The sequence below is a fragment of the Balaenoptera musculus genome, chromosome 10 (assembly GCF_009873245.2).
Source record: "Balaenoptera musculus isolate JJ_BM4_2016_0621 chromosome 10, mBalMus1.pri.v3, whole genome shotgun sequence".
Classification (NCBI taxonomy): Eukaryota; Metazoa; Chordata; class Mammalia; order Artiodactyla; family Balaenopteridae; genus Balaenoptera; species Balaenoptera musculus.
Window position 1 is genome coordinate 22,496,407 of NC_045794.1, and position 20,056 is coordinate 22,516,462.

Below are 20,056 nucleotides of genomic sequence, written 5' to 3' on the forward strand. Positions count from 1 at the left end.
ATTGGGCTACTTAAAGCTACAGCCCTAATATGCATAAGATTCTATGCTAATGTACAGGTTCTTGAGTACAAAGTTTTTACCTAATTAATTAAATCCAAAGACTACTGTATAGTTAGGAAATAAGTGTTTACTGCCATCTGGTGGAAGTCCGGACTATCTACAAACAAATAAGCTAGCAGTCTTTAAAAGGGCAACTATAAAATCTTTAACAAAATTATTTTGCACTAGTCCCTCCATCTTGTTTTGGAAAGGATCATCAAAGGTTATTGCTTTAATAATATCCAAAGAAAGAAAATTCAGCAGATCAGAAATTATGATATTTGATTTATCATTCTCCCCATGACTGTAGAAGAACTATTTACTAAGGCTCCCATATTATCCTATTCAAAATATGATAAATTTACTTTCTGCCCCACAGACATGGTTGTGAACTCTCCTGAACCAATAAGGTGATACAAGAAAAAGATCTTTAGCAAAATGGCACAGAGTGTGCTGACATTAAAAGCAAAACTGTCCTGTATATTAAAAGCAAAAATACATGACTGTTTACTTTCCCCTCATGTCACCTAATTTCTTGTATGGTCCACAGAAACTGACATTATAGGAAGACAGCCTAATAATACAGTACTGCAATGCATTATCTGATGCAGCCACAAATGCCCTGATTACCTAATTCATAATTAAATACTTTGTTCCACATTTTGTCCATGAGTTTCTAGCACTGTATATTACTCAAAAATAAACCTTGAATTCCCTAAGACAATACTGTTGGAGATATTCAAATTGAATAAGGGTCCATTTCTAAATGTTGGTTCACTTTAGTAACTTAGAGAGAAATTTAAACAGTGTTATATCACTGTCCTAATTCCTAGATGTCTTCCACAATTCACACACATATACACACACAAAATATGGTGCTATTCTTGAATAGCTTGCAATTTATGTGTTTTGTCTCTATATTTAGACTACAGAATCTTCATCATACGAATGGTCTGATTTTCTTTAGTTAGTTCCCCCTTCATTTCTAAACAAACAATAAGCTTATTACATTTTTCTGAATAACTTAGCCACCCAGTAAGTACTGGTTAAACAGAATATCATGTCAAGGAAGTGTAAGTAAAAATTTTAGGTGTTTTTTCTCACATATGCTTACACTTAAGGTTGCAGCCCTTTAAACTTACTGTGAGATTTATCATGGTCTTCTATAGATGTTAATAATGTAAACATTACACAAAACCAGTTATCTCAGATGTTTATGTGTGCTGGAAACAATTGCAAAAGAGATGCCCTAGTGATGAGTTAATCTAATTCTCCTCTAGATTGCAAATTCTTAAAGAACAAGGACAAAATGTTAATCATCTTTGGTTTTTTCACAATAACAAAGTAGTGCTTCCACCTAGTAGACTGTCAATAAAAGGTTGTGTAATTTCAGTATAACAGAGATCAGGGTTTCTCAACATTGGCACTACTGGCATTTGGGGCCAGATAATTCTTTGTTGTGGGGTCTGTCCTGCACATTATAGGATGTTTAGCTGCATCCCTAGCCTCTACCCACTAGATGCCAGGAGCCACCTCTCCCCAACAGAGACAATAAAAATGTCTCCAGACATTGCCAAATATCCCCTGGGGACAAGATCACCCTCGGCTGAGAACCACTGATAACGGATGAACCAAGGCAAGTGTAGCATTCAGCCTGGATACTATCATTAATCTTGTTTTTTAACTTTGGACAAAATAAATCACCTCTTTGAGTCTGGGTTTCCTTTTCTGTAAAGTGAAATGATTGGATGTGCACCTCCTTGTCTCTATGATTCATTCATTAGACTATCCATTATTTACTGAATGTAAATTAAATGTCAGACACTGTTCTAGGCACAAGGTAGCCAGTGGTGAGCCTCTCAACTTTTTTCCCCATTAAGTTATCTGATTGACAAAGAAATGTCAGTTCTGGAAAATAAAAATAAATTTTAAAATAATAATAATAAACACTACTACGTATTTTCTGTCTCCTTCCTCCCAGTGGAAGTGAAGGGACCTAACACTTACTGAATACCTTTTATGTACAAGGTGCTGAAAATTCCCAAGATATTCCTTAATTCCAAAAAATCCCATGTAATATATATTATCACCTTGTTTACACACAAGGGAACTGAAGTTCAGAGAGGTTAACTATTTGCTTAAAGGCAGAGAGATTGTGAGTGGTCTACCTGGGACTTTTCTTCCCACTACTCTAGGCCCTCTTTGCCACACTGGACAATATAAACACCATAAACTCAAAGGCAATTCAAAAATTACATCATCCAATTTACCAGGGGTGCCTCAAGCACATTAAATTAATATTTTAAATTATAAATCGGTGTGCTGAGAGTGGAAAAGCTGGGGGAGAAGAGTAATGCAGCGCCAAATCCTGCCCTGTGATAGGTCCTTCCCTTTTAATACAAAAAGAGCTGATCCACCTTACTTTTTCTAAAGCTACTTCATAAAAGTCTGTCTAATTGGACTCTTACTCTCCTTTTATTAATATTTCTCCCCCTTCGCAGTCACTATATGAAAACTCAGTCAGCACTTCTTTCTGCTTCCTGACTTCCTCATCCCTTCCTCCAACCCCTGCATTCCGGTTTCCATTAAAAATGCTCTCAGTGAAGTCACAGATGACCCTATTCTTGCCAAATATTGTAAAGACATTTTGTTCCTGACCTTTTCGGTAGCGTTCCCCCCCTTGCTGAAATTCTTATCTTCCCTTGCCTGGCATCTATGACTCAGCCCATTTGATTTTCCAGTTGCTTCTATGACTTCTCAGGCTGCCGGTCTTTCTAATTTTACTTAATTTTAAGGATATTAACTTTAATTTAAATAACCAATGTGTGGCTGGTGGCTACCATATTGGACAGTGCCACTCTGGAGGGGTCTGCTTTGAACACAAATTATTTAGAACACCGCTCTTTAAGTTACATATAAAACCCATTCTCCTTGGCTTAATATCCATGGCCAGAAAAAAACAGCTGCCCTACATTTCTGGCCCCAGCACTCCCTTCCCACCTTCTAGCACCACTTCTAAACTCACACACATCTTACGTGTGATACATGAATTATCCATAGGAAATGTACAATGCCACATACCTCCTCACCCTCATTGCCTGAACATGCTTCCCACTCTTCCCCGTCTGCCTTCCTCGTCCACCAAGCAGCTGCCCTTCCTTGTACCTCCCTGGCCCCCTCTACCAAAGGTGTGTTGCTATTGAATGCCTCCCCATCGCCAAAAGAATTTTAATACTAATTTCTAATCTTTTATAGGACATCCAGTAGACTTTTCTAATTCTTATTTTAGACAAGATTCTCTTACCTTACAGCTTAATTTTTCAAAGGGTTACTTTTCCAGAACAGTTACTTCAAAACATTTATGGTACAAGCAGCCCATAAATTGCAAAGCTCTATTTCATTTAGTCGAGTAGACTCATTAAAATTGAGTCAGATATTTATAAAAGCAAGAACAATCTCTACTTATCATATTATAAAATTAATCATGCTGGCATCCCTTCTTGGATGCTTACCATGGTCACACATGATGCCAAGCACTTCACCTCATTTCATTCTCTTAATATTCTTATTATACAAATATTGTGATTATCCCCATTTTCCAGGGGAGGAAATGGGAGTTTAGAGAGATTAATTTGCCCAAATATGGCTCCAAATGCCTCTCAGACACAAATCCCGAAATTTTCTTCTTCCCATTCTCTAAGCTTAGAGAAGCCTGAATAGCTTCTTCATATTCATTCATTCAAAAAATATTCACCAAATGCTTTTGAAGTACCAGGCACTGTCATAAGTGCTGGGTACACAGTGGTGATGTTACAAAAAAAAAAATCCCTGCCTTCAGGGAGTGTCCATTATGACAGAGAAAGTCAAAAAAATAAAATTTACGATAAGTGAGTTCGTGGGAAGTACTATAAAGAAAATCATCACAGATTAACATGATGGAGAGAGTAATAGGGTTGAGTTCCAGCTTAGACTGGGGTCAGCATGTTTATACAAATTTTTAGTAATACTAAAAATTCCAACACCAAATTTTGGTTTAGAATCCCAGAAGAAACTCTAAATTGAAAAACAGAGTTGAGGAGAGTAGAATGAATGGACATTTTCATACATCTGAAAACATATTTTCTGTACACTACCATATATAAAATGGATAAACAACAAGGATTTACTGTATAGCACAGGGAACTATATTCAATATCTTGTAATAACCTATAATGGATAAGCATTGAAAAAAGAATATAAGTAGATACATATATATATATGTATGTATAACTGGTATACGTGAAACTAACACAATATTGTAAATCAACTATACTTCAATTACAAAAAAGATTTAAGAAAAACTAAATTAAAAAAATAAATCAAATATTTTCAAAATTAGTTTTAAACCAGATAACCAAACTTTAATTAAATCATTGCTAAAACATCTGTACTATTGTATCTACCTACCCTTCATTCTGATTGTCAACATGCATTTAGTGGAGAAAGAAAAGACCCTTCTAAGTTTTTACCATTTTTATTGACAGTTTTAGGACAGTGCAGTATCTCAAGGAAAAAACCCTTTCCTCTCCAATGGTTTGAACAATGAAAGCCACCCACCAGTAAAAGAATACCCACAGAAGATCAACCAGAAACTATCTAGACTACACCACATTGACTATGCGCTGATCATGGCTCCAATGCAGACATTCTGAAAGAGTGAAGCTAAATAGCAAATCTCAGGATGGATCCCACACAGATGCAGATCAGATACCCCATTCCAGATGCCCTTACAACAAACTAGCCACACGGTTCTGTTGTGGTGGTTGCTGCTGTTTTCATTTTCAAGACAAAAATTATTTTAAGGTTTTAACTAATATTTACATTTTGAGAACAACTGACATGCCAATCCAGAACACGACAGGCAATAATGAAATGTGCATAATAACTGTTTCTTCAAATACAACATCTTCTGTATTGCCTGTTCCACTATTTCAGAATCAGAGATTTAACAGCACTATATCCATTAATCTTACCTCTGCAGCTAAATAGTTCCCGGTTGCAAGATGTTTAAACCTGAACAAGCTGTTCCATTGTCCTGCACCTCCACGGCATGGGTCATGATGAACTACCTACAGACAAAAAGAGAAACGAAAATAATGGCTAAAAGACATGCATGTTCCTGGCCAGCAAATGCCAACAGTTTACACGGGGTGCCCGCCTGTTCATGCTAAACTTGTCAGATCTAATATACGTTTTCAGGAGGACAATGTGGCAGAAAAACAAAATTCCCCATAAATGAGTAATTGCACAGTTAACTCACTGGGCTTGCATGATTCTCCCACCTCACAGCTGCAAATACAGATGCCTTACTTCAAAAGACATGTTTCCCGGGCCAAAACTGGAAATACGGTGGGGTTTCCCCACGTTTCTTATTCATTCATTCAACAGATTATGAATGAATCTGTTGCCTACCACGTGTCAGGTACTCTTCTAGGCAGCAGGGACCGCAGTAATGAATAAGACCAGAGCTTTCAATGAATAAGATTTGGCAAGTGCCAGGAGGAACTAAATAGAGCACATGATTGGGTACCTAGAGTAGGCTACTTTCGATTGATACGGCAATCAGCATGGGCGCTCTGGTGGATAAGAATGAGACAGTCGTGTAGAGAGATTGGAAGAGATCATTCCAGGCAGAGAGAACCATAAACGCCAAGGGCCCTGGATTAACTTACTTCCTGGCCCTTTCCATGTGTTGCCTGTCTACTAACACCATGTCCTTTGATGCCTGTCCTAGAAACCTGTCTTGCCCCAGATGCTGAGCCACTAGGCTCACTGAGAATGAAAGTGGGGTCTGCAACTGTCACTTACGACAGGTGGCTCGGTGTTGTAGCAAAGTTCAGGCTTTCCAGTCCAAAGATGACTGTTTATGAGTCCCAGCTCCATCAGTTACTACGGTATGATCACAGCAAGTAACGTAACATCTTCAAGCCTGCTTCTTCATGTACCAAGTGGGTTTAATTCATAGGATTGTTGTGAAGATTAAATATCATAACGCATATTAGAGTACTCAGGTAAGTTCCCACTATTCTCCAACAGATTAATACTCTTTGCCTCCTTCTTCTCGTTCATACTGTTTGCCTCCAACCCCAGCATCAAATTCTGGGTGCTAACGTACAGGACTTTCTAATGCCCTTTGCTAGACTCCAGCTCCTATGTCTTCCCGCTACTCCAAAAGCTCAATGAGGTAATGATGAAAATACTTCAAAGTGGGTGAAGTCTTACAAAAATGCTCCCTCTGTAGCCAAACACCTGCCCATCCTTCAAAGCTCAGTTCTCACATCGACCTTCTATCACCAATCCTTTGCTAATCCCACCAGCTACTGTGATCCTGTCAATGTTTGAACTCTTACTCCTTTTGCGAGAGGCATAGATATCTTTAAGAATCTGATCAAATCTAGTGGTTGTCTCACATACACACATACGCACACACACCTTTTGTATACCACTGCTAGAGGTTAACAAATAACTTGAAGCTCACCATGAATCACAGACTAAGAACTCCTGTCCTATACACTAGCGGGTCTAGCAACAGTAGTACAGCTCCCTAGGGGACAATTTGCAGATAGGTAAGGGAGGGTGTTTTCATGTATCACAGTGATTTTGGAGGGATGCTAGTGGCATGAATGGGCAGTCGCCAAGACATTAAATATCCTGCAATTCACAGCAGAGTTCAGCATAGGCTAGATATTGTGTACAACACTCAGGAGCATCCCCGCCCTTCAAAGTGCTCCCCTGTAGCACAGGGGCGGGAAGCAGAGGCTCCTCTTAGGGCTCCAGTAAAGGTGGTGGCAGCTGCCTTGTGCAGGCTCGCACAGGGAGGAGTGGCTTCTGGCACTGCCAGATCTTCAGACAAGACCACATTCCCCGCCCCACTTTCTCCCACCCAGTCCTTCCAACAACGTTGAAACCTAATTTCCTGTATTAAATACCTCTCTGCTTGAAACACCTGATGCTCAGTCTTCCTGAGTGAAGCCTGACTGATGCAGCGCACAATACAGAAACGTCCCATAGTATTGCAGAAATAAACCTACCACAAATATAAACTGGTAATGCTTTAACATGTAATCATACTAGAAAGCTTTTACATCAAGTTATATGAAAAGGCTAATAATTTTAGAGCAATTCACTGTGGAGAAGGAAGTTTAAATGAATCCAAGACATTGCCTCAAAATTATTGAATAATCTATTCACTCTCTCCATTCTGACTGCTCAATGGGACGCAGCATTTCCAACCACGCATTTTGTTGGAAAGGATTTCAGTGCAGAGGTACAATTACAGCAAAAGCTATAAAACTAATGGTAAATATATAAGAGGAGAGATTCAAAACTCCTTTTAACAGACTTAGAACCAAACATTAAATAGACAGAGACACGTGAAATGCAGGGAAGTTGCTATCTGACTTTTTCATCACTGTATTTTGCTAGTAAAGTTTTAAAATAATATTTCACATTATTGCTATCCCTATATTTTGAAAATTTTGGAAGCACAGTGATAAGAAAATGTGTATTTTAATTATGTATTTATCTTCTGGTTGCCTGTTAATCTTTCTCTTACCCTGATAAGAGAAGTTGTGGGGTAGGCTTCTGGGAAGAATATCATGTAGTTTTGGTGGTGGCTGTTTTCCCCAGACCTTCTCAATTCCCTTCACTTACTGAAGGATATGGTCTCCAAATATATTGAAGGATATGGTCTCTTCTGAATGCTAGAGACTGAAAGTATGCCTCAACATGAGTGTGGTTTCAAGAAAAAAACTACGCTTTTGTGCTATTTCATCTCTATTCTAAACCATGTCATAACTTAGAGAATTATTTTGACGCTTCACTTATAATTAAGGCTCAGCTCATTTGCATAAACATGATACTTCCTCATTTTCTCTGTTTCAATAGTTTGGAATTTGCCTCATTATCCCTATTTCAATTATAGTGATTTCTTTTTTAAATCATGTACAAATAAGTCTATTCTGTTATTACTTCACCTAATACTAGATATTATTTGAGGGCACACATTTACCTCTGCTCTTTCATTTTCCTGTACTTGTATAGAATGTCTTCTGATCCTCTTCTTCTACTTCTCTCAAATCCAAATGTGTCCATCAAAGATAGATATAAATATTTTATCTTCTAAAGTAGGTACTTACATGTTGAAATACATAGTGTTTTATACAAATTATTTTTCTTTTGTTTCTCCTTTATATTAGAATTTGGGCATTTTATTAACTTTTAATCATGAGACTATAAAATAATATTAAATATGAATTTCATTTTCATACATAGAGGAAGTATAACAAAATATATGCTGTAAAAGAGGGGTGATGAATTTGAAATGGTTGAGAACCACTGCTGTAGGGTCTGGATGTCCATTAAATCAAGATGGAACTTATCAGGCTGTTTGTAGTTAACTATGTATATCTTATCTCTTCCATGGTACAGAAAGGTCCTTTAAAGAAAAATCCATACCTTACATTTTCTTAATTACTCTATCATATTGGCACACTTAAGCAAATACCTCTTTTAAATTTTTTGTTTGTTTGTTTATTTATTTATGGCTGTGTTGGGTCTTCGTTTCTGTGCGAGGGCTTTCTCTAGTTGCAGCAAGTGGGGGCCACTCTTCATCGCGGTGCGCAGGCCTCTCACTATCGCGGCTTCTCTTGTTGCGGAGCACAGGCTCCAGACGCGCAGGCTCAGTAATTGTGGCTCACGGGTCTAGTTGCTCCGCGGCATGTGGGATCTTCCCAGACCAGGGCTCGAACCCGCGTCCCCTGTATTGGCAGGCAGATTCTCAACCACTGCGCCACCAGGGAAGCCCAAGCAAATAACCTCTTAAAGGATGATGAATTCTTAACTATGGGTCTCCTCACTCCAATAGAAACGGCATCCCCAGAAGACACAAATGTTCTTTTCAGTGACTGTGCACTTCAGATCCTCACTTACAGTGAGTCCTCCTCTCCATTTCAACTCCAGTGCCATTCGAGGCACAAGGTCTATAGTCTGATCAGTCTTGACAACACTTCACAATGGAATTTTAAAAAGCTAAATCATATATATGCCCTTATTAAATGAGAGAGAGAGAGAGATGCCCCTGAGAAGATAGATAAAGGAAGTAGCAACATTTCAAACTGGTCACAGCAGTAAAGAGGTACAAGTGGGTTCACCAAAATTATTGTTTTATGGGTCTATCACAAATGATGGTTAAAACAGTAAACCGATCAGCCTAGTGATCTTGTCTTATTGATATAAGTATTTATTAAAACCCAGAAAATATTTACATACCTCTATTTCCCAGAGTGCTTTAGAACTGGTAGCAGAAGTGGCTGATTGACGCAAAGTTGTACGAAGGAAAATGTGCTGTTTTTTCTCATATTCATCACAAGTCAGAAACTTCTCTTGTTCCGCATGAAACAATCGAACAACATCACCCTAGAAAAACAGGTCAAGAAAACTATATTTCCAACAAAAGTTTGAACAAATAGACATAAGAAGTGGGTGTCTCTCTATAGTTTTGATACTCTGGGCCTTCTGCTAACACTTGGCTTTTAATGAGTATGTATAAATATACATTTCCAAATACAGGAGGGAAAACTCAATGTGAGTTTTCAGGTTTATAGTCACATTCTAAACTTCAAACCTCAGTGAATACACAGGTTTTGCATCTAGAAGCTCAGTAAGACTACCTTCAATTCTTCCAGTAAACGTCTAGGTAGCACATACTTACCCCTTTTAGTACATCCTCTCGATAGGAACTATATTTCATGAATAAAGTGATTTTCCAGCTAGTGTTGCAATTAACAGCATTCACCTATGAATGAAGAAACATTAAGTTATAAGACTGCAGATTCAATTTTATACCAGAAATTATTACTTCAACTAGTAGAAGGAGCAGAAAGAACAACTTTGGTATGTATGTCAAAAAACATCTTCAAAGGACCATCTGAAATCTACATGTACCTCAGGAATATTAACTAGCATAACTGGGCTGATGCTTATGAAAACAATGAAAGAAACTATGGGACTTTTTTTTCCTCTTATGAGAAAATCAACAAATTCATTTCCCTTCCTCCTGAACTTACCTCTTTACACCCTGGATTATCAAGAAGCTCTATGTTGCTGGCATGTAGTGGCTGTCCTGCATTCACGGGCATCAAAACAACCTTATCTCCAACAACAATCTGGGAATCAGAAATAAGTTGCAATTGAGACACTGCATGGGTCTGTGGTGCTATATCTGAAGCTAAAAATAACTGCACAGAAGTCCTCGTTATTGACCTAACATTTGACCTATTTATCCTCCATATAAAAAAATTTTTTTTTTAAGGGAACGCTATTTATTTATTTATTTTTGGCTGTGTTGGGTCTTCGTTTCTGTGCGAGGGCTTTCTCTAGTTGCGGCAAGCGGGGGCCACTCTTCATCGCGGTGCGCGGGCCTCTCACTGTCGCGGCCTCTCTTGTTGCGGAGCACAAGCTCTAGACGCGCAGGCTCAGTAGTTGTGGCTCACGGGCCCAGTTGCTCCGCGGCATGTGGGATCTTCCCAGACCAGGGCTCGAACCCGTGCCCCCTGCATTGGCAGGCAGATTCTCAACCACTGCGCCATCAGAGAAGCCCCTCCATATAAATTTTAATTCAATTCTTTTTCTCTTCAAGGTAAAATATCTTCTGATAAATGATTATATAATCATATAATCATGTCCCACAGTGCCTATCAGTCTGGATTCAGAAAGCTGGTGTAGATACTTTTTTTTTTTTTTTTTTGGCCACTTCGCACAGCATGCGGGATCTTAGTTCCCCGACCAGGGATTGAACCCACACCCTTGCAGTGGAAGCATGGAGTCTTAACCACTGGACTGCCAGGGAAGTCCCTAGATCCTTGTCTTATTGGTCTCCTATTTCAGTTAGAGCTTTCTTAATGTCAATAAATAGGTCAGCATCCCTCCACACCAGGTCTGATGCCATGTATACAGGAGATACAAAGAGTGAATGCACCCACCACAAATAAACCAATCTGCCTAAATATTAGAATCACTTCAAGTGCAAGTAGGAAATCTTATATATTTGTATTATCTCCAGAATTAAAAACAAATCTATTATATTTGATCTTCCCCATAGTCTCAGAAATTTATTAAACATTTTAATGTCATCTGGATTCAGAGAATGCAGAATCAAGTATGACCTTATAGGAATACGTTTATAGTTTGGGCCTTGGGCAAATGTTTCACTTTTATCTTAAACATCCAACACTAATATTGCTCCTTAAACCTGGTGCTCATTTTTTTATCTCACTTTTTTTATTGGAGTACAGGTGCTTTACAATGTTGTGTTAGTTACTGCTGTATAATGAAGTGAATCAGCTATATGTATACCTATATCCCTTCCTTCTTGGACCTCCCTCCCTCCACCCCCCATCCCACCCATCTAGGTCATCACAGAGCACTGAGCTGAGCTCCCTGTGCTATACAGCAGGTTCCCACTAGCTATCTATTTCACACATGGTAGTGTATTTATGTCAAACCCGATCTCACAATTCACCCCACCCTCCCCTGCCCCCCACTGTGTCCACATGTCCGTTCTCTACATCTGCATCTTTATTCCTGCCCTGCAAATAGGTTCGTGCTCATTTTTAGATAAAAATTAAAATCAGTTATGGGAAAAGTGCTCTAAAGAAGTAAGTCTAAGTTGATTTTTTATTTATGCTATCATTAACAATGTCTGCTTCATCTTCAAGTATTTTTATTCATATCTTAAATTGTGGGGAAATGAAGTTGTGCTTTCTTAATGATAATAACGAAGTTATTTTATAGTTATTAAAGTTACTTTTGTTGTTAGGTTCTGCTAGAAGACTTATTATGGTAGTTACCTACACTCTCCTTCAGAGAATTGCTCACCATCTCAGAAATGAAAACCAACACCTTCCCTCTGCATATTTCATATCAACTAAATATTAGAATAGATTAGTAGACAACTGAGAAACAAATTAGGATTCAGACAGTAAAAACAGACAGAACTGCTTCTCCCTGGATCTGAACCTAGACCAAGACTTTAAGGAACACAATTTCACACTTTCAATATAAATTAACCTTTAATAAATTATACACAGGAGTCTGCATTCACCTATAGTACTGTTGGCACAAACTACATCTGAAGATTCAAATGTGATAGAGAAGCCTCAAGCTCATTAATGGAGCAAAAGAAGGTTATCCTTTAGTTTGCAGGAATAGCTTCTGTTATTTACAGGACTGGTCTCTATTCACCATCCTGCCTTTCAACTCCATAATCAGGCAGACGCTGTGACTCAAAATATCCATCACAGAAACTCTTTATATGTCCAGATAATTTTTATGATTTTTCGTAAAGAAACTGTGTTGAGTGAGAGGATGAGGGGGCAGAACTGGCCTATATTTGTGTAAAAGAGGGAAAGAGCGTAGGAGTGTATGCATAAGAAATTCTCCCAGTGGTTAACTGTAAAAGAGAGAACTGGGAATTGAGGACGTAAAAAAAAAGGTAAGAGAGAGACTTTTCCCGATATATCTTTATATTGTTTTCTATCTTTGAACCATGAATTGGTACCTATTTTAAACAATTAAATTATAAACAAAAAATAAAAGTCAACATGACATAGACATATTTTCAACATCCCCTCGAAAAACAAAAACGTGTGTTATTGCCCATGACACCAAGGCAGCTCCAAGTCTCAGAATCATGTAGAAGCCTGAGTAGTCTTCCATACTATAAACACTGGGACTTGATACCACATTCTGCCAGTGCTATATCTGGTCTTCCAATTTCTTAAAGAACAATTCGATTTGGTTCACTGTCATTCTTATCTGTACCATACAAATATTAGCCAGTAAGTTGCTAAATATAATGCCATATTTTAGCTATTTCCTTCCAATTAAAAGAATACTTTTGATTGCACCTATATTCACTGCTCTAAGTCTTACTATTTATTATAGCTGTCTGTATGCTTTGGGCCAATCCCAAAGTTAGTTTTACCTCGAAACACCACCTGTAAAGCCTTATATAATTTGAAGAGACTAGCCATATAGCCAAAATGTCACCAACTCCAAGGATCCGTAAGAATGGTATTCATAAGGAGAATCTAACATTAATTCACTGATTTCCAGGTCCTAGGTCTTGTTCTTGACAAGGGTTACCTCGACTACCCACGCTGAATAAAACTTACAAATGAAATGGACAAGATGCTAATCATAAGATATAAAAAGAACAGTAAGAAGTGCCAGGAATAACACAAAAGTGTGTAATGAATAGTCTCTATTTTCAGGGAATTCACATCTACTTAGATCACTTGGTAAATATGGAACTTGGTCATATTTTCAGAAGAGTACAGGCATGGAGCCTGATCCACTGGTAGGGTCAGATGCCTTCTGAGAAGTCACATAGTTAATACAGAACTCGAATTTTCTGCCATATCACATTCACCCTAGTGCACAAACATTTTAAAAAACTGCAATTCCAAAAGCACTTCTGTTGATTCTATGTTAACAGCCATGTAAGATTCACGTTGGGATTTTACCGAAAATGAAGAGCAATGTGATGCCACTGGCAGCTACCCTTCTTTTGAAGTGGCACCTGATGTGGTGAAAAGAACATTGCAATAGAAATCAAAACACCAGGGATGGAGTCCACCTTCACTAGAATTCCAAGGGGTCTAGTTCTGCAAAACAGCAAAATCTACTTGCTATTTAAAGAGACTCTTTCCCTAAGGGTTGGGTTTTTTTTCTTGATTGAAAGATTATCTGGCCTTTTCTCCCCTTTAAAATCTACCACCAATGTAAAGAACTAAGGCCTTCTTAGATCAAAGTTATAAATGAAAAATTAACTACTCAATCATGGGAAGATAAATGAAAATGAAATATTTATGAACTCTGCTCAAGGCTGTCCCCAGTGACTTTCTAACTGAGTAACAGCAAGTAAGGACTTCTATACAGCTGAGGGATCCATGAATCTATTTTCCCCCAAAACTATCCACCCTGAAATTCTATAAGATAAATGACAAAGGTGTCCTTAAACGGTAGAAACCACTGATTTTTGAGGATATGAGCATATTTCTCCCCAGACTATCATCAGCCTCATTCTTACATTTCATTTTGGTCACTGAACATCTTGTGGATACTTATAACCTAAATCGCAACTTAACTAATTGCTAAATAGTAAAATAGAAATTTTAAAGTCCTTTAAACCTTACAATTTCCTCCTCTAAGTTTAATATGTTTTGAAAGAAAATCAACAGTAATTAAACCACTTGTCATGAAATAACAGTGTTTCCAATTGCCTTCAATAAAATACAGTAGGCTTGTATTTTAGAAAAATGCTACCTATTCCTAGCAAAGAAAATGACCATTACGATACAATTATTTACATGGCAAATATAGGGCTGTGGATATGCTTATGCTTTCACAGCAACCTTAATCACACATAAAAGTTACACAGTGGCGAGCAAAATCAGTGAGCTATTTCAGCAAAAAGCAGTGTGTAAGGTTGCTTTAGCCATGCTTTATAGAGCACATCTATATAAGGAGGATCTCTATATCGCACTGAACAATTACATTGTCCGTTTTAACCAAGATGGAATGTTTGGGTGGTAGGTTGTTCCCCACCTCACAACCCAATACAACTAATTATTTGAAATAGTTCATTACATTCAACTCTCTTTGAGCCTGTAAAGGCATTTGGGAGCAGAGAAAGGAATAGATAGAATGACAAACTAGACAGAATGAATTAATAAAATCCACAGCTAATCTCAAGGCCCCAATTTATCCAATCATTTCATCACATTCCTTTAGAGCTTGAGTTCAGGTTTTATTTGTTTTGAAAGTCACTGACCACCTGCCAACAGGGACCGTACTCAGTGGAAGCGAGGCAGGGGGTGGCGCTGGAGAAGGGAACGAGCATTACAAAACAGAGCATCCAAACACACAGGTTGTTCATAAACTGCATAACCAGTCCCTGAATAATTGAGAGTTGATTGTAATTAACTACCTACTGAAATTAAAATATATGTCATGCTCACAGCACACATCACTTGATGCCAAAAGGAAAAAAAAAAAAAGAGAACTTATTTTTAAGAAATCCAACACAAGATTTAAAGTGTATTACATTTCTGCATGCCATGCTTCTCCCAAACCTTACCTAAGGCAGATATCATCAGATAACTTATTAACCAAATTAAACCATGAAGCTTGCATCCTGTGGAATTGAATTTGGACTTCAAAATTCACTGGAAAAAATAGATTCACTACAACAGAAGACATTTCTAAGACAAGAAACAGCCAATACATTTTAAAATGTCATCACAGTATTGATTGAGAAAACCGTCAGAATAATTACACTTTTATATTGCTTTGAATTTTTATGTTCATTTTTTTAAGCTCAACTATTTTTCTGGATCACCTGACCCAATATTTGTAAAATCATCTATTTATGAAAGTTATTCTGTATTTGGTGTCAACCAGAATTTATTAAGCATCTTCCATGTGCCAGGGACTGTCACCTGCTACTTCATTTATTACACACAAAAATATCTAACTATTGATCCTACTGAATCATTGCACATAATTTTATTTTCTCTGCTCTATAAAGTAGCAGGAAAATATTTTAGCAACGACTAAAATTCACATGCTACAACATGCTCGCGTTCCACAACGTATTTAAGTATTGTCGTCAATGAGCTACTGCCAATCGATAGCTCCTCATTCATTACACATCTATTAAGATGTACAGACTGCAAACAACTGGCTACAGAGGCAGTAAATGACATATTGTCATGATTTGCTGTGTTGCTCTATTAATTCAAAGGAATAGACTCCATCTTCTGCAACACAGCTCTTTTTCCTTACAGCCATGCTCCCTCCTGAATAGGCCGAGAAGCAAACTCTGCCTCTCTCTCCCTTAAAAGTCTCAGCCAATATTAACGTTACTTAAATTCTTTCACACAAATTCTGGCTGGAAGATGTTTTTAAATTAATCTGATCTTTGTCTTTTTATGATTCCTGAGCACAATTTGTACTATAAATAAATGCTTTCAACCTATTAAAGAAATTAACATAAAAATAATATGTTGAAGATTGAAAACTATATTTGTTTTCTTTGCACTTTCTGGATTCTCTACTACTAAGAACTGCTGTCTTTAAGAATGTGCTGCTTTTCTCTTAATCTTATAGTTACATACATTGTCACCCTCGCTTCTCAGCTTCCAGAAGGGATGAATATAAAACCAAGACCCTTCATTTCCTGCAGCATCCAAGGACACGCGCATGGCATTCTTCTCCAGTAAAGCGGGTAATCTCTTGTTGACAGTCAGATACTTGTTGCTTTTTATATGCAGTAGCTGTAGAAGAAAGATATGGATTACCGCCTTTGTTCTTTGATCTCCTCTGCTAATTGCATGTATCTGTTTATACTTATATCATGTGCCCACATAACACGGCTCGGGATAGAGTTTAAACAAAGAAGCTCTTTCCAGACTCCACAGTCACCATCTTTCCAAGCCGACTTTCTTTGGGTTCCTCCTCACCTCCATCCCCAATTCTGTTTCATAATGAAGTGAGCACATAAGGAAAACAAACCAGGGGACACTTCTGAATGATTTTCATCTACTGATAAATAATAGGATAAACCCAAGCTTTCCAAAGGAGACCAGGAGGTCCCCCCAAACTACATTCTTTCTCAATTCCTGCCTGGCCACAAAAACAGAACATATTAAAGAATAACCGAGGACCTGTAATAATGCACCAACCCACTTAGAATTATTAAACACCCCTGCCTGCAGACAGCCCTCACCCCCTGGGTGAGGAGACAGCCTGCCCATCCTAAATAAACTCTGCCACTTCCATAAGAGGACGCAATCCCGCTCCTTCTCAGATGAGGGCAGAAGCACCACTGTTCAGGTTATTTGGATGCCATGGGCAAAACCTTTCCAAGACATTACTGAGTAAGAAAACTAAAACAAATAACCTTCCTATTATTACAATCATTTCAAAAAAGAATGGTCATTTTAATATCTACAATATAAGAAGGAAGTTATCTCAGAAACCAGTGAAACCCCTCATGGGCCAACCCCACTTTTTTTGGAATCTACCCTGTTAGAGAACGTGGCTCAGCCCCTAACTCACCACGCAAACATTTGCGCGTCAGGTTCTTGACAAGAAACATAAGCTCTGCTCGCTGGCACTTAGTATGGATCAAAACTTGGTTAAGAGAAACTCTAGTTATGGAGGACTGCCCAAGGGACATGCAGCCACAGGTATCACACATATGTTCAGGGAGCTGCAGACCCAGGGCTCTCCTGTTGTACCATCAGAGAACCGCTTTGCCAGTCCTGTGCTCTGGCACTTTGCCATTGGCCAATAACAAAACATCAGGGGATGTTATTTTTTGAAACAGCTCTATGAAACACCTCATTGTAGTATTTACAGCAAGGAAGTTGTTAAGGCCATTGTTTACTATACTAAACAGTGTCCTCTTTATGAGAGCTCATTGGAGAAACAGTTCTCTGGTCTTCTTCCTGGGAATGTTTGTGCTTCCAAACTTCTGACTTAGTTCTCTGTACGGACCTTCTATGTGAATGCTGTAATATTTTACACTGCCCTTATAGCTACTCAAGCGACAAAAAGGCTTCAAGCCAAAGTTTATCAGCCTTTACAACATGGATTTTATAAACATGCCTCACCCTTGACTTCATTTTATGCATGCAATCATTATTTTCCCTTTGATCCAGTTGCCTTATTTATTTCTATTAATATTTTATCTTATGTGGAATGCATTTTTGAAAATGCCTTACATTCTTTTTGGAACAAGGTGGGGCATATATTAACAACTACCCAAGTAAAAAGCTAAAAGATCTAAGTGAAGCACAAGAAAGAAATGCTGCTGAGATAAATCAGTGTGTGTACTAATTGAAATGGAAGACCTAATAACTCAAGGACAGTTCTCATCTAAATGTACAATTTGAAAACTTTCCTCCCTACAAAATGAAAACATAAAGCTTCATTTGTTACAGGTTAGTCCCATTAATTCTAAAGGGCTCTTTTGTTACAGGCTTTCCCCATTTTCTTCCTTTTGATTTAATAATTTGTGCATACATCTGGATAAGCTCACTTCTTTATGTGTATGCACCAGATTTATTCATACAGAATGGTGTGCTGAATATCAACAGAAAATATCACACTGTATAATTCCCACCAAAGAACAAACCACTGTATCCCCCAATTTTAATGCAGGTTGGCATTCCTACCAAATGCAAATTAACCATAAAATATTCACCCCTTTTAAGCAAAAGTAAACAGACACTTACTTGTATAACATTACTATATTTCACAATTTCTCCCAACAGCTTCTTATTCTCTGATTCATTTTGTTTTTGTTCCAGTTCTGCAGCATGCTATAAATTGATTATCAAATATTTAGTGTGGAAGCATAGAAAACAGAGCACAATAATTGACAAAGAAATAAGGTTTATTTTAGGAACAAAGAATACAACCAAGACTAAAATAGGCGGGTTGCTTTACTCTTGGTGCTTTGGGAGAAGAGGGGCAATAATTAAATACATGATCATAATGTGTGATAAAAATCTCTCCGTTTCATGCTGAAATGTAGCCCAAAATATATTGAGATGCTTTTATGTTGGAAATTTCAGAAAAGTACTAGGCACTTTGGTCTTATAAAATTATTTTCAGAAGGAATATTGCTAGAGAAACCAAACATAGTAGGTAAATCTCAAAAGCCTCAAAATTCAGTTTCAATTCGAAAGTAACAGGAATTTTAATGACACAAAATAAGTTCTATTAAATTTACACAGAGCCCAAATCAGAAACAACAGACTTTCAATTTTTTTCCAATAGTCTTTCAAAAAAATTAGGTACTATGTCAGGTAAAATATAACTAACTAGATTTGGTATTCCTGCAGAGATTCTGGATTGGTTTTCAGTGTGATGTGAATATCTGAATTAGTCTGGCACACCCGAATAAACAGCAGAAATGCACTACCTACACTCCAGGAAATCAGTAGTCACACTCTGTAACTTAAAAGTCCTTTCCACTTTTAACGTGTTGCCACATCTATTCTGAATCTCAGTGTATTTAGTGAAATCACTAAGCTACAGAATAGATCTTTTGTTATTGCTGTACTTGTTCTAGCCTAAACCAGACAGACGGAAGGCTGGCCCTTACCTGTAATTTCTTCAGCAAGGCTGCCTCTGTGTGGTTCCCTTGTTTAGCTTGCTTGGCTTTCCAGTATTGTTTCTGAGCAGAATATCGGTTCATAGGGCACACCTTAAAGAGGCAGTCTATGACAAACCAACAAACAAAAACACTGTAACTAAGGAGACCAGCATTTCTTAGATTTCCCTTATAGCCTAGCATTGGAATCTCGGAATCCCTGAGTATAAATAACATTTAAACATCATCTAGCCCATATTCCAGTCAACTGTTAAATTACCCCTATAACATCCTTTTTAAATAATCATTTAGCCTGTTAAAATACCACCTTCTTCATTAATTTATAGGAAATCATAGCTAGTGTGATTTATAAAGAAATCAAACCAATGTAATCATTATAAAGCACGTCTTAATTATAATAAGGTGCCTGGACTTAGAAAGTCAATAGAATGAGATTAGTGTCTTTCACTGCCTTATCTGACCTTGCACAATTAATTACTTATTCATGGTATGTATCTTTGACAGCCAAAGTGATGGAAGAAGTAGAAACAATCACAGTAATCAAGCAGTTGCATTTCAGTCATCTAGTCCCCAAGTTTCCACATACCTGGGGTGAACATGGTGTGGACACCTGAGACGCAGTATGTTATAAGGGGGAAACAAAGCAAAACAAAAAAAAACAAAAAACTAAACCAAGATTATAGTCCTAACTCTACTACTAAATATCAAGTTAGGATACCATAGTGGAATAATATAGTTAGTGATATCTCTAAGTCAAAAAACAAATTTTTTTTCTGTTTAATGAGGAAA

General features: G+C 37.7%; 1 protein-coding gene across 3 annotated transcripts in view; it reads right to left on the minus strand.

The window, feature by feature from the left end:
• Nucleotides 1-20,056, minus strand: part of ITPR2 (inositol 1,4,5-trisphosphate receptor type 2) — a 524,960-nt gene that overhangs the window by 404,255 nt on the left and 100,649 nt on the right. For all 3 annotated transcript variants that reach the window (XM_036864824.1, XM_036864825.1, XM_036864826.1), the window contains exons 3-9: nt 19,259-19,374; nt 18,384-18,470; nt 16,260-16,418; nt 10,146-10,244; nt 9,791-9,874; nt 9,349-9,495; nt 5,052-5,147 (exon numbers count right to left, since the gene is read on the minus strand). In XM_036864824.1, the coding sequence (XP_036720719.1) occupies nt 5,052-5,147; nt 9,349-9,495; nt 9,791-9,874; nt 10,146-10,244; nt 16,260-16,418; nt 18,384-18,470; nt 19,259-19,374 (788 nt within the window). The remainder of the gene's footprint in view (nt 1-5,051; nt 5,148-9,348; nt 9,496-9,790; nt 9,875-10,145; nt 10,245-16,259; nt 16,419-18,383; nt 18,471-19,258; nt 19,375-20,056) is intronic.